The following is a 23,085-nucleotide window of genomic DNA, read 5'->3' on the forward strand; positions in this document are numbered from 1 at the left end:
CAGATTCATTGAGTCATACATACTTAAATCATCACTTGACCGGAAAACACTCACACCTTTTTTTTTTTTTTTTTTTTTAATACAAAGTATAAAATTTTTTTAAATTTTTTGTTCTCTCTCGTTATTGCTACTTCTTTTTTTATAAACCGGTTGTTTTGATGACAACTTCTAGTTGAAAGATCTCTGTTGGGAACATATACTATAATATATATTATATAATGTATATATATATATACATATATATATTATATCCATAGTATATATATAGATCACCCAGGTAAATTTAGCACCTTAGTGGGATAAATAAGTGGGATAAAGTACAGTGAATGCATGGGTAAGCATTGTAAAGCTCAAAGAAGTAAAGCATGGCAAACCATGATAAACTATGGTCAATGCAAAGTATAACCATTGGAACTGCATGGAAACAAAAACTGCAAAATTACAGTGTAAAATTATTGTGGCAAACCTTTATAAGGGATACATTACACCCTGTAAAGTTAAAGATTCAAGAGAACACATGCTTGCACATTGAATCTGTCTTCTCCTATTGTATTCCTCTAAAGGGAACTGGGAACATTCTGCTCACCACAAAGGGAATTGTTTTTACTTTATGTACTTCTTGTGGCAGTTGCATATTACTCATATTGTACTGCTAAAATACTAATAAAAAATACTAGGGTAAACATACTGTAGCATTAATATAGCAATCTGGCAATACAATGCTTTATTATCTTGTAACATGCCACAGCAATGCCATTCTCCCTTTAAAATAACATGTGAATCATAAAAGAAAAGAAAAACATTATAATAAAGTTTTTTTTTTTTTTTTTTTTTTTTTTTTTTTTTTTTTTAAATGAAACAGTTGTCTATACTATGAGGTTAAGGCTGGGAATTTGTCACTGGAATTTGTGCCAAAAGCCATAGAGATTTTTTGGGGTATTGTGCTTTTGCACTTATTTTTGCTGTTTTGCTCAGTTTTAAATTAACTTGTGACTTCACTTTTTGTTTAAACTATTCAGGGGGCATAGTGAATTGGCTTAGCCTGGCACTGTGCACACATTTCTGCTCGTGACGGAACTGACTTCCTTATCAAATGACAATGATGCGATAGGGTAATGCCTTCAATCAGGATACCCCTATCAATTAATTAGTTATACGGTATTAACCAAGGTTACAGAGATTACTTTTAAAGTCTTTTCACAGACCAGTCTTGAGAAATATACCCACATACTCAAATTTATTTGCATGGCTGCACACTTGTGTTCTGGTCATTGATTATATTTCTAGGACATGTTCTTCCCTACCTTTGCAGGAGAATGTGAGATTAAAGCTTGAATGTATTTTCAAAATTAATTTTATATTTACCTTGCGTAATGGTTTGAGCTTTGTCTCCATTATGAAGTCGTATTTGCACAGCTCACAGCAGCGGGTGTCTGAGCTCTTGATCCACTGGTGCAGGCAGGCCTGGTGCACAAAGTGCAGGGTCCCTGTACAGTGGCATGGTGTGATAAGGGGGCTCTCATTGTCTCCCTCGCAGTGACAGATCCTGACAGAACACACAGCACCATAAACCGCTGAGCAAGGAAAAAAGACATCCTCCAAAACTGAAAAGCTTTTCATATTTCAATATACCCTTTCTAGTCTGCATAGGCTCCCTTCACTATAATAGTATTATTCAATCTACACAGTCTACAGTGGGCCCTGCTAAAAGAAGCTGACTGAATATATTATGTTCTAGTCAGAGACATGGATTGACATCTGAGTGACAAGCCATGGATGATATTACAGTTTATCACTATTTCAACTCATCGTCATCATTAAATCAGATCTGAATAGCAAACAAGTGAGTAAAGTCTGACTGACAAGCTTCAGTTCCCTGAATGGAAGTATGAATCACATAGCTTTATTTTTAGTGTAACTCTCTCCTTCTTTTGTACACCTGCACTCCTTGAAGATTTACCTTTGTTTGTTTTGTTTTTTTTTAGAGACAGACATTCTGTCACTTTGGCTGAAAAGGTTTGTGTTGCTCTTAAAATGTATACATATAGAGTATCATGTTAACAGCTTTTAACAGTTCTAATGTTAATGATATAATCATAGTTTTATAACAATGTTTTGATCTTAAAGAGCACTGTATATTTTCAGTAAAAGTAAATTTAACCTCAGTACAAATTGTAATCACATGGTTAATACACCATTGAAAATAATAGCGTTTACTATATATATATATATATATATATATATATATATAGAGAGAGAGAGAGAGAGAGAAGAGAGAGAGAGAGAGAGAGACAGAGAGAAAGCATCAAAAGAAACTTATCACTATTATAACACATTTATTTTCGAATAAGGTATAGAAAAGATGGACACTGACGAAATGTTTCTGGTTTCTTTTTAATCGCTCGATCATTCATTCTTGACCATGATACACTTGAGTGACTATGACTGAAGCATGCACTTAATCGCCTAATTAGTGAGACAGTTGATTGGACAGTGGATATGGAGTGATTTCAGCTGTTGAATTGCAAGCTTGAATAAAATCAATTAAAAAAAAAAACAGAAGAACACCAATATGCCACGTCTGTCAAGAGAGCAGCGCCTTCATGCAATCAGCATGTTGGAGGCTGGACTAGGGCAGCGCACTGTGGCTCGTCATCTTGGGTACTCACAGCCAGCAATTTCAAACCTGGCGACACACTCTCTCAATGACTAGGAGAGATGTGGCTTCTAGGGCTCGGAAACCACTGAACAGGCAGATGCTTATCCAAGCACTACAAGAGGAATAGGCCAGGATTCCACAAGACAACATCCGAAACCTGGTGCACAGCATGCATCGCAGTTGTACTGCTTGTATTGCTTCCAATGGTGGACACACACACTACTAGCCTGCGACTTCCACAGTATCCCCCGCTCCCCCATAACTTCAGACAGTAAAATGTCAATTGTTAATCAGCACAATAAAAAATCACTCCACCTGCTCTAAAGCAGTTTGTCATTTTTCGATCACATCTAGTGAATTTTGTTGAAATATAAGTCATATGTTTCTTTTGACACTCAAATATAAGTGATAAGTTTCTTTTGATTCTCAGTATATAAATATTTAAAAAATATGCTTTTTTATTGATTGGAGTCATTGTACTTTTCAAACTTTTAATAAAGCTACATTTAAAAGCAAATAGAAATACATATGACAGTAAACAAAACATAAAAAAAGGACATGATCATCACAGTGAAAATGATGAGCATGTAATGCATACCTTCTGCTCTGCAGTATGGAAAGTAAACCAACCTGCAAGCTTCTTCTAAATCATTGTTCCAGTCACCAACTACTGGTGGACGATGGGCTTCACCATTCTGGAAGGTGCTATAGCAAATAGGATGGTTGTTCTCAGGCACAGCAAGGGTTTCACCCCCCGAATCTGTGCCAGAGGTTTTATTGAGGACTTCATCTTCTTCTGGCAAAAGTGATGCGTCTGGATGCTTATCTGATTTAGTATTGCCCTTGACATTCATTTGTTTCTGCTCTAAATGCCCTTGGGTCTCCTGAGAAGACTGAGAAGAAATTGAGTGGCTTGTTTCCTTCTCAGAAGTTCTCCTCCTATGGATCTTCATAGTCTGCTTTTCCAAATACGGAGCTAAATTGTTCTCTTCGGAACCCAGCAAGACCATCTCTATAGCACTGCGGTCTTGAACTCTATCCTGATGTTTGTTAAACTGGTTGTGTCTTCTGATTTTCTTTGGGGCTTTGGCTCTCTCCCTACTCCAGCTTCTTGCCTGCCTACACTGGTCCTCATCTGAAGATGTGTCAGGATCATGGTGGAACACATTCACTCTTTGTCTGTGGTATTCTCTGCGTGACTTGGAGACCTTCTCGCTGCGTTCCTTTTGGGCCTCAATGCATTCACAGTTCTGACAGGTCTCCTTCTTCCTCCTAAGCCTTTGTTTGACCCGTTTCTTACCAGTATCCCTACTTGTATTTGTCAGCACCGTAACAGGGGTGTACTGCTCACACTCATAGTCTTGAACCCCAGGAAGAGTGTCAGGCCTTAGAAGAGCAGCAGCAGCAGGAGCAGCATGCACAAATGGAAAATGAAGAGTGGAGAACAAAAAGTGATGTGAAAGCTTGACAGACATGGCCAAACAGATCAAAATAAATAAACCCCCCCCAAAAAATGCTGAGATTACTTATGTATGCATAATATTTTAGGTATCTAATGTTTATTTTTTCAAATTAATTTTGGCTATTGTTTTCTAGGGTTACCACATTGCTATTAGGTGAAAGCTGTCTTTAAATAGGTATTCAAACTGTATTACATTTCTATACCAGCCGACTGATACCGTGACATTATGTGTCTGTTGAATCAATAATACATTTTGGTTTATGTAGTCATGCACGAAAATCTACTTAACTTCCTATCATGGTGTTGTTTCCATAGTTATCTACATGTATGTAGATGCAGCTTTTTATGCTTCTGGGTGGCCTTGTGCAGAGCCACATGTTGTATAAGTAAAAAACACTTATACCTGGAAAGGATCTCCACTATGAGGATGTGTAATTTGAGGCCCAGTCTACAATTAAACATTGTGTAAAACTGTTAGAAGGAATAAAGGAAAAAAGTAAGCACAACAAATATTTGGCACAGTCATAAAGTAATGTAGAAAGTTGATAGAGAAGACAGAGCCAACAGGCAAGCGAATAAATAAACTAGAAAAGAACTGATTTATTTTCCTTCACATACCTGCAGATATCCTGAGTAGAAGGTGTAACAGATGTCCGTGATTGACTTCTAGGAGCTGTTCCTGATGTAGGACTGCTTGCCTGCAAAGACCAGTCATATAATTTTACCTTTTTCTTAAAGAAGGGCATATTGAGTATATCTTTATGTTGCTATTGCATTTCCACTGTGTTTAAATATTCCATAGCCAGGACCCAACAGCACACATTCGTTTCAGTGAATAAAAGAGAATGCAGAACTTTTAAAAGCTTACTAATAGTGAAACTAGTTTAAGGAAGTTTCAAGTTAAAGGGCTGTGTACTTAACCCCTAAGGCAGCTCTGCTCATGATACTGTTAACGCTGAATATGTATAATTTTCTCTGTTTGATATACATGCTAGTAATTGGTATTTTACATTAAAGCATATGCTCATTGCGGTTCTTTTAAAGTCTTAAATTAGAGAGAACTGTCACAAATGCATAGTAACAGTCATAATCCCTATAGAAACATGCAGTTATTTAATTGGGTCATTGACTATACTGTTCCCTGTCTTCTGGGCACCGTTTTTTGTCTATCAGCTATATGTACTCTTCTGGGTGTGCTCGTTGGGGGTGTCTTGTTTTGTTGTTGGGTTGCTTTGGGTATCCATCATATGCAGAGGACAGAGTTTAGGATATGTACTTTAGTGTAGGAGGAGCTGGAAAAAGTAGTTAAGCATGGTGATAGAACTGTATCAGCTACAGTTCTGAGGTGAGACTTGTGGGCGCTGAACTGGGAATATCATTTTCAGCCTTCTTTGTATGCTTTATCATTAATTGTACTGATTTGACATAAAATAGGTAATTGCATGCAGTTTCACTCCTTATTAGTTATGGTATATGTGATTATCATTAAGAGGGATATTGATTTTGTAATTCAATATTACAGTATAAAAAAGTAATTTGTGAGTAAGTTTGCCCAATGGTTCAGATCAATTACAATGCTAATGATTTTGTCATTCTGATTTCAGGAAGATTAATATATCAACTCTATGATGACATTGCAGGAGCATTAAAAATTGAATTTAAACATTGTGGTGAATTTGCAGTTTGCAAGTCATCTTCACTGGTGGCGTTTACATGCCATAACTATCATGCCAGTTGTCCTCACGACCTGTTTGCCTTACTTTTCAGGAAATGCGTTGCACCAGTGCAGATTACTCAATTCATAGTAATTCAGAGGAGGGGATATTTAAATGTCCGTGTCTGCTTACTAAGTAGGAAAAGAATGACTCTGAATATCGCGAGGAGAGTGTCATGCTTTCCCATGAAGATAAAAACATTTAACAAGAGAAATTAATTCACATGTTGTCGCGCACATTCTGAATTGTGATGCACATTAGCTACTTGTTTGTCTCGTTACCTTTCCAACACACACACACACACACACACACACACACACACACACACACACACACACATTATATAAAATATAATTTCTACAGGTTTTACTACTTAGAATTTATATTTGTGTGTTTGTGGAACATCTAAAAGTTCAATTTCATTAACATTTTTACAATACCAGTACAGTACAATTATTATTATTTTTAAATATATACAAGACTGTTGTTATCTCTGCTGGACCTGGCAGCCATCAGCTAGCCACAGCGCTTCAGCAGAAACATTTTGATCAGAAAACTGCAGCATTTGGGGTGCCTTGTGTAAAAAAAAAAAAAGAGTTAATATTTTAATGTCTTTTTTTTCCTAGATTTAACTTCTATGTTTTGTACAGCCTTTCTGCTGGATATTACGTGATATTAAGTAAGAAACAAAGGATCTTGACTGCTGAAACCTCGTGAGCCACAAGAGAAATTCCTGCTCCGGTTTACATAGGTATTTACAGCTATTTTTATTGTGAGAAAGCGATTGACCATGCCCTTAAAGTCCTGCTGCCAAGAGGACTTCCTTTTGCTATTTCGTGATGTATTCCCGTAACAACGTCACAGTCATGACCTAGAGTCGATTTTCAAATTCATGTAAATCAAGCCACTGACAATCCAGCCATCACTGTTACATCCAGTCTAACTAATTAAAAATAAGGAAATGCATGAGTCATTTAGGTAAGGGGTTTAGCTAATTATGTAGCATTGTAGTCTATTTTTGGCAGGTTTTTTGCTTTTCAGAGATGTTAATGGTAAAAAAAAGAATAGCTTTAGTAGTCTGTACTTGTCAAAGTAGTTATTTGTTGTGAAAGCAGGTAATTCATTGTAATATGTCTACCCTCTTTAATTGCTAGACGAGCAGGTCATGTGTGGCACAAAGGAATTCAAACAATCAATTTTACCATTCACTTTGAACTGATACATTTTTAATAAAGTTTTTTTTGTTTTTCAGCAATAAGATTGAATAGATTTTTGAGTCAAGTTGTTTACTCATTTTTTGCTTATGGTGGTACAATAATACACAAAATATGAAGTGCATAGAAGTGACATTTCTTTTCAACATATAACAGCCTGCTGTAAATGCCAGTGTATGATCCAAGGGTTATGCTTTGTGATTTTAATTAAGCACTCCGATCAGTAACCATAGGTCTACATAGCACACTCATAGAAAAATATTGTATTTATTTATGTACTACAAACCTGGTTTATTCAAAAGCTGTTCAGTTAAGCTAAATATACTAATTTAAAAGGTTTTTTTGTGTGTTTTGGGGTTTTGCCATAGATAGTAGTAAACTAACATTATTTACAAGGTACAGTACATTACAGATAATTCCTCACAGCACTCTTGTACAATCACAGCTTGGTAAAACAGTGGAGCAGGGCACTGTATTTTTTTTTTTTTTTTAAAGACCTTAACAACTTTTGAACAAACCCTTTTAACTGTATTGGCTGTCTTCAGCTCAGTTTTGTTTTTTTCTGATTTTGACATTGACATCTTTCAAAGGAGTCTGTATGTTGTCCTAGGATCAATTAGTTCATCAGTGTACCAAATGGCCTCCTCCCAGTGGATATTACAGTATTTTTACATGCTTAAAATGTATTGAGCCACACAATGTAACACAAAGTCTCCTAATTACTGTTCTGTATGCTGTTGTCATTCTTTGGAATTATGAATCTGCTTCGGAAGGCATAAAACATAAATGAGAAGGTAACTGGAGAAGTTACTGGAAGTATGGATCTACTCAGGTATGTAAGAGCTTACATTAAACACTATCATACTGTATGTGTTTTCTGAGTATTTCCCAAGCATTTAAGTTAGTACATTTTAACAAATCTGGCTGATACATAATATAATGACACACTAATATATTGTACGTAGGGGGTTTATCCTGGTAGATATAAGTACTGTATTTTCAGGAAACCTCTAGACTTACAGTATGTAATATAAATATGTTGCTCAGGGCCTGGAAGTTTAATTGTACCTATTTTAGAAAGCACTGCCTTAGCTATAACTTAATGTGATAAAGTAGTTTCTGTACATTCAGATTTGTGTACCATAAAGCAAATATGATTGTAACAAGAAGGGGATCTTTTCAGAAAAGTCCAAACTGAAGGGGGTCTATTCAACTGATCTAAACAGTGGCGAATCAAAATAAGGCCACTGCTATGAAAAACAGGGTCCTTTTTAATGATTTAAACACAAGCACTGTTTGAATCTGCCAATTTTAGATCAATTGAAATGATTGCCATGTATATAATTATGCATGGTTTTACTGTTGACATTTTTGTGGTCCAATATTTTAACTTTTGATTCAATTTAATGAGCCACCACACCAGTTCTGCCCTGAGTTGTAAGTACTAGGACCGCTATATTTGTGTTCTTTGCTGACGATAGCAACACTGAAGTTAATGGGTAAAATAAAACTTCCCTCAGACTTGGTGCGTTAAAGTGAAAATAGTCAAGAAAACAAAATGTCAACCTCAAAACAATAAGAATTAGAGAATGTTGTTAACGAGGTTAGAATATATATATATATATATATTAGCTCAAAGAGCCAGCTATAGACATCTTTGGTGACTACAAATGAACACTCAAATATAAAAAGCTTATATATAAAAATCTTTAAGGCACCAGAGGGTTTGTGGCTTAAATGAGATTTAATATAAAGCATGAGTGCAACTGAGTTAATCTTTAATGATGTTTGGTTTTATTTTTCCTATAATGTTTTTTTGATAAATTACTGGATAATTAGTTAGATGAATGACATTATACTAGCATGTGTTGAAGGCAAACAACAACAAAAAAAAAACCTAAAGCAATGAATACAGAGTGAATATTTATTTTACAGAATATCATGCTGAAATCATTCAAAATCTCCAGTGACAGTTTAACAAAGCCTGTCACAATATTGTTGCTGTGCAACTAAGCAGATGCAGAGCTTGGTGAAGAGGAAAGTAATTCTACAGTACCGGCACTTCATATTAGGTTTAAACTTGTTTTCTCATCAATATATTGTACTTAGGTTTACAGAATACTCCATGCAAGTTCATTGAGTGCTGTGTTTATTTCACTCATGAGGGAATGAAGTAACCTCTATATCTTTACTTACCTTGGAGATGTTACTGGATCGGCTTTCTGAGCGCGCTGGCAATTTGTCATTCTGAAAAATAAAAAAGTTTTCTTGATCTATTGATTGTAATCAATTACAATAGCAAAGGCCTAAACAAGCTTTTTATATTTGAGTGTTCATTTGTAGTCACCAAAGCTATTAATTGTTCAATATCTTTTTTTCTGTGTATTCAGCACTTGCTAATGATCCAGTTTAAGCATTCAATTATCGTATTCCTATTACAGCTTGTTTTTATTGTGATACTCTAACAATTATACTTTCAGCTTGAGGGAATTACATGTCTTTTATGCTGAGTATTAATCATCTGGTTAATATTATATTATGAATAATATTTTCTGCATGACCCATTAACTATTTATTCTGTCGGATGTGACTCTTAGTGGGGAATGATACAAGATTCAAAACAAAGAACTCAGATGACCTGAAGATTAATCTAGTACCTCTACTTCTTCTAGAAATTAAGTATTGAGTGATGTGATATTAGGTGTTGTGCTTATATGGATTCATAGTTTATAATGGCAATTAGATCTAAGGTAAAGTATAATACTTTTATACAACTGTTACAGAATTTGCCTGCACATGAAGTGGACTTTTAAACACTGCCGACTGACTTTTAAACACAATCAACATCACATTTATTGCCAAATCTCCAACAACACAGCCACAGTCCACTGAAATTGAAAATCCACTTTTTGTCAACAACAAATAACATACCACAATGCAGGTATTGTAGAGTCAATGTTTTCAAAGTAATAGGTTTCTAGCTATCACTTCATGTTTTGCAATAAGAAGAATTTCATTAAGCTTCTTTCATGGCATGATCTTTTCTAATTCAAGCTAATCCAATTACTGCATCTCCAAAAATAAAGACATATATAATAGGACAACTGTCCTGCAATTATTCAGTATATATTTTTATGTAATGTGCAATTATGCTCAATTGTGGAGATGAACAGAGAATACACCACAGAGTAACCATCAAGACGTGACTTTACTGAGCTTTTTTGTTCAGTATACCGCTGTAACCTTTGAGCAGACACCTCTCTGTACATATATAACTCTTTAGAGTTGTAAATTTATCAAGATAACCTCTTATCCATTGTGATGAAACTTGCAAGGACATCTTTTATTCTTTAAATTTTATAATCTAAGGACATATGTTTACATGTGCAGTAATTCTCAGAATCATCTTTCCTTTGCTGTCCTCCTCAACGAGCTCCTTATGGTCCCAGGCACTTTCTGCTGGGTGTTTTGTGTGTCATTTTTTTTTACATTTCAACAAAATTTGTAATTTTGTTTTAACTGCTCCCTATATAACTGTAGTATAGCTTTAAATCCCGCGAACAAGTCTCAGTTACTGGTTGTAATCTAATTTTGAATATCGCAAGTGGAGTCTCAAATAGAAATGTAGGAATTTTCTGCCACTCAGTAGTTGAGGTGTGTTTAAAGTATTCAGATTGAATCAGTGATAGATATAAGTCAGGAAGGAAGGACACTGCCGAGCTACACTGGGGAAAGTAGTTTGTTTTTGTTTTTTGTAGTAGTTTTTGGTTGTTTTTTTTAATGTGGAAAGGGGTGAAGTCAACATGAATTGAGTAACCCTTTTCCAGTGTTTTTCAGGCGTTTATTGGATTACACTGAATTAAATTTTTGTATTGGGTGTTTTATCAGTTAAAACCAAAAATCAGAAGCCCTAAGAATAATGCACACACATCTTTTTTAAAAAGCACCTCAAATGTACAATCCTATTACAAACACCATAGTATACTGTAGAAGTTACGACTGGCTTGTTAACCCATTCCACACACTCACTGCTGTCTATGTTAAAAGTATCTCCTATTCTTTGTCTCGACTGAATTTCCAACTGTGTCCTCTGGTCACAATCCCTTGGTGCACTTGAATAATGTCTAGGATTAACATTGTCAGCTCCTTTTAGAATTTTTAAAACGTCTGTCTTCTAACTCGTCTTTGTTCTATGCTAAATATGTTAATTTCCATCAACCAATCCTCATAATTTCCACCTTTTAGACCTGGGATTAGCATCCTATAAAGCTTGTTTAATGAAAACAAAAGCAATTTCCACTAAATTAAATTTCCATTTAGTCTCTAAAAATGAGTGACAGTGCAGTTTTACTGTGTTCATTATTACTTACAGTAACCCACTGCGACAAAATAGGGATCTTAAAAGAGGAAGTGTCAAAGTTCCCACTAGGCTTTGTTTAAAGTTGAAAACAATGTGTCATTGTGACAGGAATAAGCAGAAACAGACAAACAGCTGTAAATGAAATGGAAGCTGTTATTTGAGAATATGAAGAAAGGGTCATGTCACAAACACTGTGTTTGTGGGTAATATAAAAAAGTAGCACACACATGCAGGGAATAACAATTTTACACAATGGGCAGGATTTTCAGAAGGTTGTAAATGATAACTCCAGTGATAATCAACAAATTGGCATGTAGCATTGGTTTTGGCATTTTCAAGCCGTCGTTAATGCCAATTACTTTATTAAATAATCTTGCTAATGTGATTTCTGATTTACGAAATAATGTTACTATCTTAACTATCTGGAAAAGGAGGGTTTTAATTAACAAAAGAGAATTAACTCACCTTGAAACAAAAATGTAACAGACTGCCGCTGTGATGCCGACAATACACAGAGCGTGTATAGGACCAGAGTTAATTTCTTACAGACTACCTAGATATTTCAATGTATATTATGAAAATATTTTAGCCTTTTCTATACTAGTGGTTTTGATTGAGATTTATTCACTTGTTTCAACCATTTTAACCTTACAGAAGGTTTGCTGTACTGCTAAAATGATATACCGTTATTTGCATCCAGTGTAATGTTACTACCAAGAATATATCAATGCAACTGTAGCCTGAACTCTGAACTCTGGATACATACATTATATGACAGCTGACCTCTATTGTAGATTTTATTTGAATTATACAAATAAAAACCTAAATAATTCAAACTTGGTATAGAAAATGGCATATTAAATATTACAATAAAATTTCTTAAGGTGATTACATATTTGTAATGCGTCCTTAGCCTTCAACAACTGTGTCTAATCCACACAAGAACGAAGAACAGTCGTATCAACTAGGAATGTGATCAAGATCATTGACATGGATTTTGCCTTAAGTCTATTTGTAATGTTAACAGACTCCCCCCACACTTTATGTACAATGTACACTTTCACCTTCACACGTTTGTAGGCATATAAAATGTTCTTATAATACTGTAAGTGTTCAGTGGCTACTTCTAATCATGTTGAGTTTATTTATTGCGAAGGCAAGCAAAGAGTACCAGAGAAAATGCATGATTAGAGGAATTCACAGAATAATTAATTCTAAAAACATTGTGTATTGGGTTCTATCGTAATTTTAAAAGCTTAATAAATATATAATGAAGTGATACATACATGGTATACATGTATAACACATATATATATATATATATATATATATATATATATATATATATATATATATATATATATATATATATATATATATATATATATATTAGTAAACATGATTTGTATTGATCCATCTAGTTTCTTACTTAAGCAGTCAAGTAATAAGTCTGTTGGTGTGGATATAGGTAGATTGCTTTATCAGTATTCTGCTGAGAGAATAAAACATTTATTTTGATAGTTTAAGGGCTCGTCTGTGGTTGACAGTTATCGAAGTAAGGCCTTTTTTTGCTGATTATACAACAATGAAGTACTGAGATTTCAAATCCTGTTATCCTAAGATAACAGGACCTAATAAAGATTTGATCAGGCTGTGCAGTATTCAGACATAGCTCACAAAGGTTCACAAAGATCAACAAAAATGTAGTGAAAATGACAGAGAGACAGATAAGTTAAATACAAAACTAGGCCACTTGCTAGAAAACACTAACATTGATGTTGCTATCTATAAGGTATGTTTTCTAGAATATGTAAAAGGCAATTTGAGTTCTACACACAATACAATTCTGCTGGTCCTGCTAATTAGCTATATATCTCATCCACCATTCCCACCTCATTAAATCACTGGGCCACCAAAATTGTTCTTTCACCATCTATCTGATAAACACATATCGTTTAAGGAATCTGTCCCTTTGTCTCACAGCTGTTTTCTAATAATTGTCCATGCCTATTGCTACAGTACATGGTTATATCTCTCTGTTATTCATACAGTCAACTCTCATTAATATGAATTTCAAAGGACTTGCAAAACAATCTGTATAAGGAAAATGCATGCTGTCAGTTTTTATTGTCACTGACATCTATTTCCAATTACAATACAATGAAAAGTATTATACAATTAAAAGTATTGGTATTTTATTGAAAATGTAGTAAAGCAAGGCTTCGTCAACATCAACTATTGAGCTAATGACTTGCATCCACAGTTTGATGTTCATTATATTCAGATTTTTGGAGTGCTCCAAAATAATTCACACTAACAAGGAATTTGTGCTTAGTGAATCTGTATTAATAAGAAATATGCGACTGCTAAATTTGGCAGGGATTATGTAGAAAATGTAATCTGAGTTTGTTTTAATGAGAATTGACTGTCTGTTACTTCAATCAAGTACTAATCTGCTGTAAACAGGAGAAGCGTAGAATACATTTAAATCATACTTCTACTTTTGATTAATATTTCTGTTAATTATTTACACCACGCTTGCAATTTTAAGAGTCCCACATTCATAAAGAATTCCATACAGTAAAACCTGTCTAATTTTCCACAAACCAACATTCTGTACAACTTGGCAACAACTAATTTTGTGGGTCCCGACTAAATCCATATTGAAATCAGTGGTGTAATACTCTGTACAATCTGTCTTTTCTTAAGATTTTTAAGTCTCTTCTGTCTAAAATCAATGTAAATCTGAAAATAAATGGATTTGGTAGCAAACAGTACATAGGATTTACTGCATTTTGGTTAAATATGATGGCATCAACAACAGACTGTACACATTATTTCCAGACAATTTCCTTTTGGCATATAGTCTTGCATACCTGACAACATTAAGTTTTCAAAATAAGGGAACTTTTGTAAATTGAAATCTTGGTGGCCTGAATTCAATACCTACATAAGGCAGAATGATGGCTGTGATACAGTGCTCTTTTTTAAATTGTTTTTAAAAAGGAAAAATATCAAAACAGACAAACAACCATGAGATGCTTCACAAACAAATTCTCTCTTGGCCCCATGTTTTTTTTTTTTTATTGTACTGAAACTATAGGTGGCTGATTTGGCAACAGACAATACATTGAGAACAGATCCAGCATGCATTGTTACTTTCCTCACACAACAAAGCTAAAATTCACAAAGCAACAAAACTAATTCACATCAACCTCATCATCAAAAGGACAAGCGAAAGCACTTGCTTTATATAATTATTATTATTATTATTTTTTTTTTTTTTTTAAAAAACCCTCAATTCAATTAAAAAAAAGCTGAGTGATGATGGCCGAGTTGTGACGTTCCCAGACCAGACAGCTGACATAGACACACAGGCAGGTACTATGGGTGAAACAGCCCCTCTGGTGTGCCGTTTTTACTGAAAACAAAATAAATATTTAAACAAAAACACTGCTCGCAGAGCCAAAATAAAGGTTTAAACAAAAGCAGGTCACAAACACAAACCTCCTGACCCCCAAACAAGTACCATGCTGGTGCTTGCCGCAGGAGTAGCAATTGCTTTATATACAGCTCTGGAAAAAATTAAGAGACCACTGCAAATTTTTCTTAAATCAGCATCTCTACATGTATGGCAGCCATTCCATTCCAGTGTCTGTTGAATTCCAACACAGGCACACCTCATTCTACTGAATGAGGTACTGATTAGGGGATCACCTGAACCAAATCTTATTTAACGAGGAAAAGTATAAAAACCACTCCTGTGGTCATCACTATCCTCTTGCAATAGGACCAGCTGGATGGCAAAACAGTGCTAGTAGTACCTCAAAAGTAATTGGAATCAAAAATAACTATTGACTATGCCCAAAGAGTTGAAAAGGAAAGAAAAGAATGGTTCAATTCTGGCTTTACTGGCAGAGGGATACAATGAGAGTCGGGGTGCTTCCATCCTTAAAATTTCAAAGACAGCGGTTCATAAGAACAAGGTCAAGAAGCACACATTGGGGACAACAAAGCTACAGACCGGCAGAGGGAGAAAATGACTCTCCACTGATCGGGATGACCGCCAACTCATTCGAATGTCACTCAGCAACCGTAGGATGACATCAAGTGACCTAAAAAAAGAATGGCAAACAGCAGCTGGGGTGAAGTGCATGGTGAGGACGGTTCGAAACAGGCTCCTAGGGGCAGGGCTGAAGTCGTGCAAAGCATCATCAATGAGAAGCAAAGAAGAGCCAGGCTGAGATTTGCAAAAGACCATAAGGATTGGACCGTAGAGGACTGGAGTCAGGTCATCTTCTCTGATGAGTCCAATTTTCAGCTTTGCCCAACACCTGGTCGTCTAATGGTTAGATGGAGACCTGGAGAGGCCTACAAGCCACAGTGTCTCGCACCCACTGTGAAATGTAAGGCTGAAATCGGGCAGATTTGTCTTTGTGAAGGACGCATGAATCAAGCCAAGTACAAGGTTGTCCTGGAAGAAAACTTGCTTCCTTCTGCTCTGACAATGTTCCCCAACTCTGAGGATTGGTTTTTCCAGCAGGACAATGCTCCATGCCACACAGCCAGGTCAGTCAAGGTGTGGATGGAGGACCACCAGATCAAGACCCTGTCATGGGCAGCCCAATCTCCAGACCTGAACCCCACTGATGGTCACAAGCCATCAAACAAAGCCGAGCTGCTTGAATTTTTGCACCAAGAATGGCATAAAGTCACCCAACATCAATGTGAAAGACTGGTGGAGAGCATGCCAAGACACATGAAAGCTGTGCTTGAAAATCAGGGTTATTCCACCAAATATTGATTTCTGAACTCTTCCTAAGTTAAAACATTAGTATTGTGTTGTTTAAAAATGAATATGAACTTATTTTCTTTGCATTATTCGAGGTCTGACAACACTGCATCTTTTTTGTTATTTTGACCAGTTGTCATTTTCTGCAAATAAATGCTCTAAATGACATTATTTTTATTTGGAATTTGGGAGAAATGTTGACAGTAGTTTATAGAATAAAACAAAAATGTTCATTTTACCCAAACACATACCTATAAATAGTAAAACCAGAAAAACTGATAATTTTGCAGTGGTCTCTTTTTTTTTTCCAGAGCTGTATATATATATATATATATATATATATATATATATATATATATATATATATATATATATATATATATATATATAGAGAGATATAGAGATCTCTCTGTAACACAGAAACAGACATGTGAACACAGAAACAGATATGTACATTGCCACACATCATATTCTACACAGGTTTAGTGGGATAGGGCTTTAACCCCATCCATGCTACTAAACAATAACACTTCATATTTTAAATAAACACAGAATACCTTAACATAATCATAACACACTAATATCACCTGTTTAAATAAACATAAACAATACATTTCATTTAAAAATAATACAATACACCACAATATATTTTAAATCACAATAACCCATGCTAGATCAATAATACCACTGTCAGAAACATTTCATTGTCAACTATCTCATCTCAACTATTTTATCAATCTGAATTTCTAGGAATGGTTTCAACACGCTCGTGCTAATAACACCTACAGATGTTGTTGAGGGATTATTGTGTTTAAAGTTTGCTGATTTATTGTATTTATTGTACTGTGTATGCTCAGTAATAAAGTTTTTTTGTTCTTTTTACGTTTTAGGTACAGTGTTAGTATTTCTTACAATAACTTTAATCCAGCAAACTGTCTAATCTGACACAATCTTCTGGTCCCAAGAGATGCTGAACTGAACATGTTGTACTGAATTTCAATACTTGTAATACCGCCACACTTCCCTTCTTGTTAATTATGCTTATATTCCCTAGTCAGTTTCAATTCACAGGGCGGGAACCAGGGCTGCGAGAGGAAGAGAGTGTTTTGCAATTTAGGATTCAAGGTGGCCTTGAAAGCAGGGGAGAGAGAGAGAGAAAAGGACAGGCCGGACTCCAATCGAGAGAGCCTTCTCTATGGAGTCTAGGCTGGCCCTAGCGGCCTCGCGACTGGATCCCAGTTAGTGACCGGGTTTGACCCTCAGAAGATGGAACGGCTCATATGAAGCCTTGACCTAAGTAAGAAAAGGAATCTGAAAGAAAACAAATAATTGTTAGTTATGGGACTCGATCACTAAGATTATGAGGGCCACATCCCAGGAAGGTAAAGGAGGAAGTAAGACAGAGCATTCTTTCTTGAAGCAAGATAAAGCACATGAGCTGTGAAAGAATAGTGTGGCCGATGGTCCTCTCTGACCACATGAAGAACCTGTGGAGTTATGGGAACACTAGGTCGGGGAAGTGAGAATCTATACCCCCAGAGGGGACCAACACAGAGGCAGGTGGCATATGAAAAAAGTGAGGAGGAGGAGGAGGAGGAGGAGGAGGAGGAGGAGAAGAAAAAAGAAAGATTTGAGCTGTGACTGGGTTTAAATAGGGAGTCGATGATAAACAGGTGAAATTAGAAAATAGCAAAGTCCTCGTTCACGCCCCCTAAACGTCACCAAAATTAACATTATTCATAAACACGTCCTCTTTGAAAGCTTTATTACCATTATATTACTTCACTGCAGATCTGAGAAAACAAAACAAAAATGTGGTATTTTTGTTATATTTAAATAATGCCAGATAACATATAAGAAAAGCATGCCTGTTTTACTGGGTCAGTTACTTTTCTGAAGATTTAAGTAAGGTAAAGCCTGTATTCTACATATTTTGGACAATAGCACGCTTAGACAAAATAACCATAGTAAAATCACAGCAAAATATAATAAAGCATAGGTAAATTACATTAAAAAAGCATGTCAAACCACAGTAATCAATTTGTAAATGTTTAGCATAACCAAAACTGCAAAATTACTGTGCAAATTGGCAGTGGTGACAGCCCAGGTAACATAATCCACTCATATCTTCAAAATCCTGATACTGTATTCTACTTATATTTATGATTTCATATTAACATTAACAGAGGAGGGTGTATTGTTCAAAATATAGCAATGTATTTCTGCATTTTATCTATGCCTGCGCTTACAGAGTCCAAAACATTTTCAATCTAGAGAGGGTTATGTCTTGTCTTAGTGAACTGCACAACATTCCCCATGGAGAGCCTCAGGGGGTGCGAGTTCCTATTACTATATGTGAGGTGTTTTCTTTCTAGTATTGACTGTAGTTATTCTACTGCTACTGGTCATTCTATTCTGGAAATAGAAACTTTAGCTTCTCAACTGACTTAAAACAATTCTTGTCACAATAACTGAAACCTTTCTGTCTGTTCAATACTGAGCCAAGATGCCTTCCACTTTTGATTCTTTTAGGCTGCTGCACAGCAAAAGGGACTGATGCTAGACCTTCATAAAAAAGGCATTACACCTTGACCCTCTTGCACTTGTTGTATGACAGAGCTGACACAGCAAATAGGGTGTGAGAAATGCATTCTCAACTTGATTATAGATAATCTTGATCGCCTATAAACAGCAAAGGTTCCCTACAAAGGAAATTGATAAGTGACTGTGGACAAGTGGGTAAGTGAGTGCAGGTGAAGGCAATGCAGCTTGTGGTCAGTCCTCAAGTTTTGAGATGCACGATAAACGGGCATGTGCAATTTTTTTTATAAGTGAACAATAAATTCAATTAAATTAGAGACTATATTACACTGCAGATGTATACACAATAAAAGTTTCTGGTTGTGTTTTAATTATTTTTATTATTTTTCTTCCCCCAAATGACAGGTAGCCGTGTCATAAGTGGTACGGGCCTTAACGCCACCCCGGGCGTGGTATATATCTTGGGAACCGATAGGGATCTATTTATTTGTGCAGAAAAGTGTATTGAATTGATGCAATTAAAATGTTGCACTTCTCAACATGTGCACTTCAAGCCTTTCGTTAATTTACTGTATGCTCACATTTGTATTTTAGGGTCTATGAAAGTAATTGACTGGACAACAAATTTTGATAGCGAGGGTTTAGAGCTGTTTCCATCACTGTATTTAACAACCTCAACATCTGATAATATTTCATAAGTAAATATTTAGCACCCAGAACAGTTGGAAATCCACCTGGAAAATGTACTAATTTCAAAGTAATACACAAAGGTCCAAAAAGTTGTTATAGATTATGGTTAATGATAATCTTTTTTCCCCTCTAGATGTTGTCTGTAATATTATAATCAATATTCCAAAGTAATAGTATTGAGAGAATACTTTTTTTGTGGTGTTAATTGAACGTACGTTAGGCTTTCTGCACAAGGATTTACATGTCTGTCTGTTATTGATTATATTTATGTTTTTATGAATGTGAGCTATTGCTCTCACTATAACATTAAAAATGACTCTGTAACCTTGAACTTGCAGCTTTCTATTCCAGAATTGGCCTCCTTCCTAAAATAAACATGCCATTAACCTATGCCAGAGTGCTTGCACATCTTACTAAAAGCTTACAAACACTGTAATTTGGTCATTTGCAGCCTGAAGAAAGAGCATGTCCCTGCAAATTATATTTACTTAATGTGAGAAGTGTAGTTTAAAGGCCAACTACTTCAAAACAAACCTTCCAGCTGTTCCTGACATTGAAGAAACAAGTAGGAGCACCAGTAGGTGCACATGCTCTTCCCTGGGTCGGATAAAGGTGGGTTTTGAGCTGGATGCGTAATTTATTATGAAAACCAGACAAAAAATGTTTGGCCTATTGTGACTGGGTACTCCCCGCCCCTGTGCGTATTTTATGTTTTGTGTTATTTTGTATTTGTTATATTATCATTATTTAAATGTACTGTTTTGTTTTTGTTTAAAAACACAGTTTAATTGTTATTATTGTTTGACAGCTTGGATGAGGTTAAAATGCGCCATCCAGATTTAATCGTGAGACTGCGTGGTCAACTGTGAGTGCTTAATGATAAACTGGTTGTTGACCAAGCATATGATAAAACCTGTTCCAAATGTGATCGAGGGATAAACTAGGTAATTGATAGCCAGCTAATCCCTTGGCCACAATATAAAACAAGCAGCTTTGGCTGAACAGGGAGAGTGTGTTCAGAGAGAAAGAACGGGAGAGACAGAGCTGAGAATTATAAAAGAAACAATTGCTACTTGTGCTGAACATTGTACTTGTTGCAGGTCTGTGTTTGTTTTGTCTGTTTTATTTGACCATCGTGCCTTTTGTTTTTTTTTTTTTTTATCAATCTTTTATTTTGCAATAAACCAGCACACCAGCGCATTCATTGACTCACAGTGCTGTATGTTTCTTCCAGGTCTGACGTCACCACCAATCCATCTTGCCACACCTATGTAACAGAGTCATCACAATGGAGTCTTTTCACTTGATATACATGGCAGAGGATTAAAACACAGCTGCTGTTTAGATCACTAAAACAGTGACCGCTGTTTACCAAGGTTATGAACCATGCAGTGTCCAGATACTGTCCGAATTCTTGTTTGAGGAAATGTATTTCTAATTGTTTCAAAGCATATTTTCAAGAAATAGTTTGTAAATCACAAAAATACACTAGGTTATCCTTACAAAATAAAGATTAAATTAGAGATAAGTGTGATTCCTATGAAAGTAAAATGCGATCGTCTACGTGACAGAGAAAGAATGACTTGGTTATAAATCTCCCTCCCGATCTGTGAAGGTGCTGCGTAAAGGGAACAGAGTGCCCCCGACTGGATGGACTGACAATTCATTTCAAGGGAAAGGTGGAAGTTGGCCGTCTAGAAAGGGGGCAGAGCTCCAGTACACCAAGTCATCGCCCCAGAAGGGAAGCAATGTGGCAACCGTGGATTGGAGGAGAAACGGTTGCACTCGCTAACCAAGGGGACGTGACTGACAGTACAAAAGAGAACGTGGCTAGGTGATCTGTTCCTTTGTTATGGTTAAAAGCAAACCACTAAAGGAGAACTGTAAACTTACAGTGAGTGTTTTGTTTGTTTGTCAGATTTAATTATACTTGTTTGTTCTTAATAGATGGCTAACACGATCCAGAGCTGTCGTGTAAGGCCAGCACCAAACCTGGACAACACTTCACAACTGTACACAAATAAATTGTATTTCACCACTTGCACGTTAACGTGTGTCTTTGTGTGTGTTATACAGTGTGTATTCTTTTGGGACTGTAACCCGGTGTTTTGAAACAGTGCAATACAAATTGTTGTGCATTGCCTGGGATTATTCTTTGCCGTCGCCAGACAGGGATTATAAAAATAAACTTTCTGTTCAAATCGTGAACTTCGTTGTCTGTCTTCTTTTTTGTAATCACATCAATACTACACCGGCGCACTGCAAACCACTTTGCCACAGTCATTTAGCCACACTATAAAAACATGCCTATTCTTTCTAAATAACTGTCATTCATGAGTATGTAATTTGGGGTAAGCATTCTTTTTAAATACCTAACTACACTAACATGTTGTTTTTTTTTTAAACTACATGTCACTCTGTACATGTACAGCTTTTTTTAAGTTTACTGGAGTCAAGTGTTTTAGGGCTGGTACACAGATTTCTGGTTTCATTATAAGTAGAACTATAAGAAACCTATTTCACATGGAGCAAGTCAGCTATTCTACTGTATCTTCTCTCTGCCCTCATTCTGATCTGGCTTGTTCTACAAAATGCAAAACTGCTCTACATTAGAAAAACTACAAGAATTAAAGTAATGTACAGTAGACAAACCATTCAGCTTCTAGCTTCATCAAAAACTTCTACAGTAGTTTAATCTCAGAATGCCTTTAGTAGAATACAAAAATAATTTGGAGGATTTTTGTTTACAGAATAAAAGGTTTGGAGAGAAAAAAAAACAACAACTACACAGTTGAAATATACAGTTAAATAATAGGTCACTCTTTCTGAGAGAGACTAAGGATCAAAAATCAAAAGTTACGTCCCAAACTGAAATGAGCAATTTACATAAGCTACTCAAACAAGATGAGAGTAACCATGACTTACATGGGTTCTTGAGAGAATTAGATCAAATAAATTGAACTCTGCCTGATATCAAAATAGCATGGACTTAAACACTGCCTGAAACTCACAGGTTCTTTTGATAATCATATGAAATGGTTATCTTTCCAGACGTTTTCTCAAGTCCTTTAGATCTGAATAATAAAAAATAAGGTCACACAGTTCTGCTTGTTTAATCAAGACAGAATGAAAACTTTGATATACATTAATCGTCTGTAATCAGAAATGTGTGGGTAATAAGATCAGCCTGCTTAATTACGACGATTAACTTTGATGGAGATCTATTATTTTTTTATATATATATATATATATATATATATATATATATATTATATATATATATATATATATATATATAGTGTCAATTAAAAATGAGTTAATTTTTACTCGTATGTATCAAATAGTGTAAACAATATATTTCCACATTACGAGTAAAGATTACACAGAAAACATATATATATATATATATATATATATATATATATATATATATATATATATATATATATATTTATTTTTTATAAAAAAAAACAATGTAATGGGCTAATTGATTGAAAACGTAACTTTTGTAAAACGAATAACAGCATGAAATATGAATTCCTTGTTTGTGCAGTGAGTTTCTCTTTGTAGTAAAAAAAAATAAAAATTCACTGCTATTTCAGCTCTTTTAACTGTGACCTTTTGAAACCTTCAGATATCCAAACGTGTTTTG

General features: G+C 35.4%; 1 protein-coding gene across 2 annotated transcripts in view; it reads right to left on the reverse strand.

Annotated features, from left to right (window-relative positions):
- The window catches only part of LOC121295323 (E3 ubiquitin-protein ligase MARCHF1-like), a 128,457-nt gene that overhangs the window by 17,014 nt on the left and 88,358 nt on the right, over window positions 1-23,085 (reverse strand). Inside the window, exons 3-6 of one of the 2 annotated variants that reach the window (XM_041219811.1) lie at window positions 9,247-9,297; window positions 4,740-4,819; window positions 3,290-4,045; window positions 1,366-1,546 (exon numbers count right to left, since the gene is read on the reverse strand). In XM_041219811.1, the coding sequence (XP_041075745.1) occupies window positions 1,366-1,546; window positions 3,290-4,045; window positions 4,740-4,819; window positions 9,247-9,297 (1,068 nt within the window). The remainder of the gene's footprint in view (window positions 1-1,365; window positions 1,547-3,289; window positions 4,046-4,739; window positions 4,820-9,246; window positions 9,298-23,085) is intronic. The other variant, XM_041219818.1, reaches the window with a different exon arrangement.

This window comes from Polyodon spathula, chromosome 2, assembly GCF_017654505.1.
Source record: "Polyodon spathula isolate WHYD16114869_AA chromosome 2, ASM1765450v1, whole genome shotgun sequence".
Classification (NCBI taxonomy): domain Eukaryota; kingdom Metazoa; phylum Chordata; class Actinopteri; order Acipenseriformes; family Polyodontidae; genus Polyodon; species Polyodon spathula.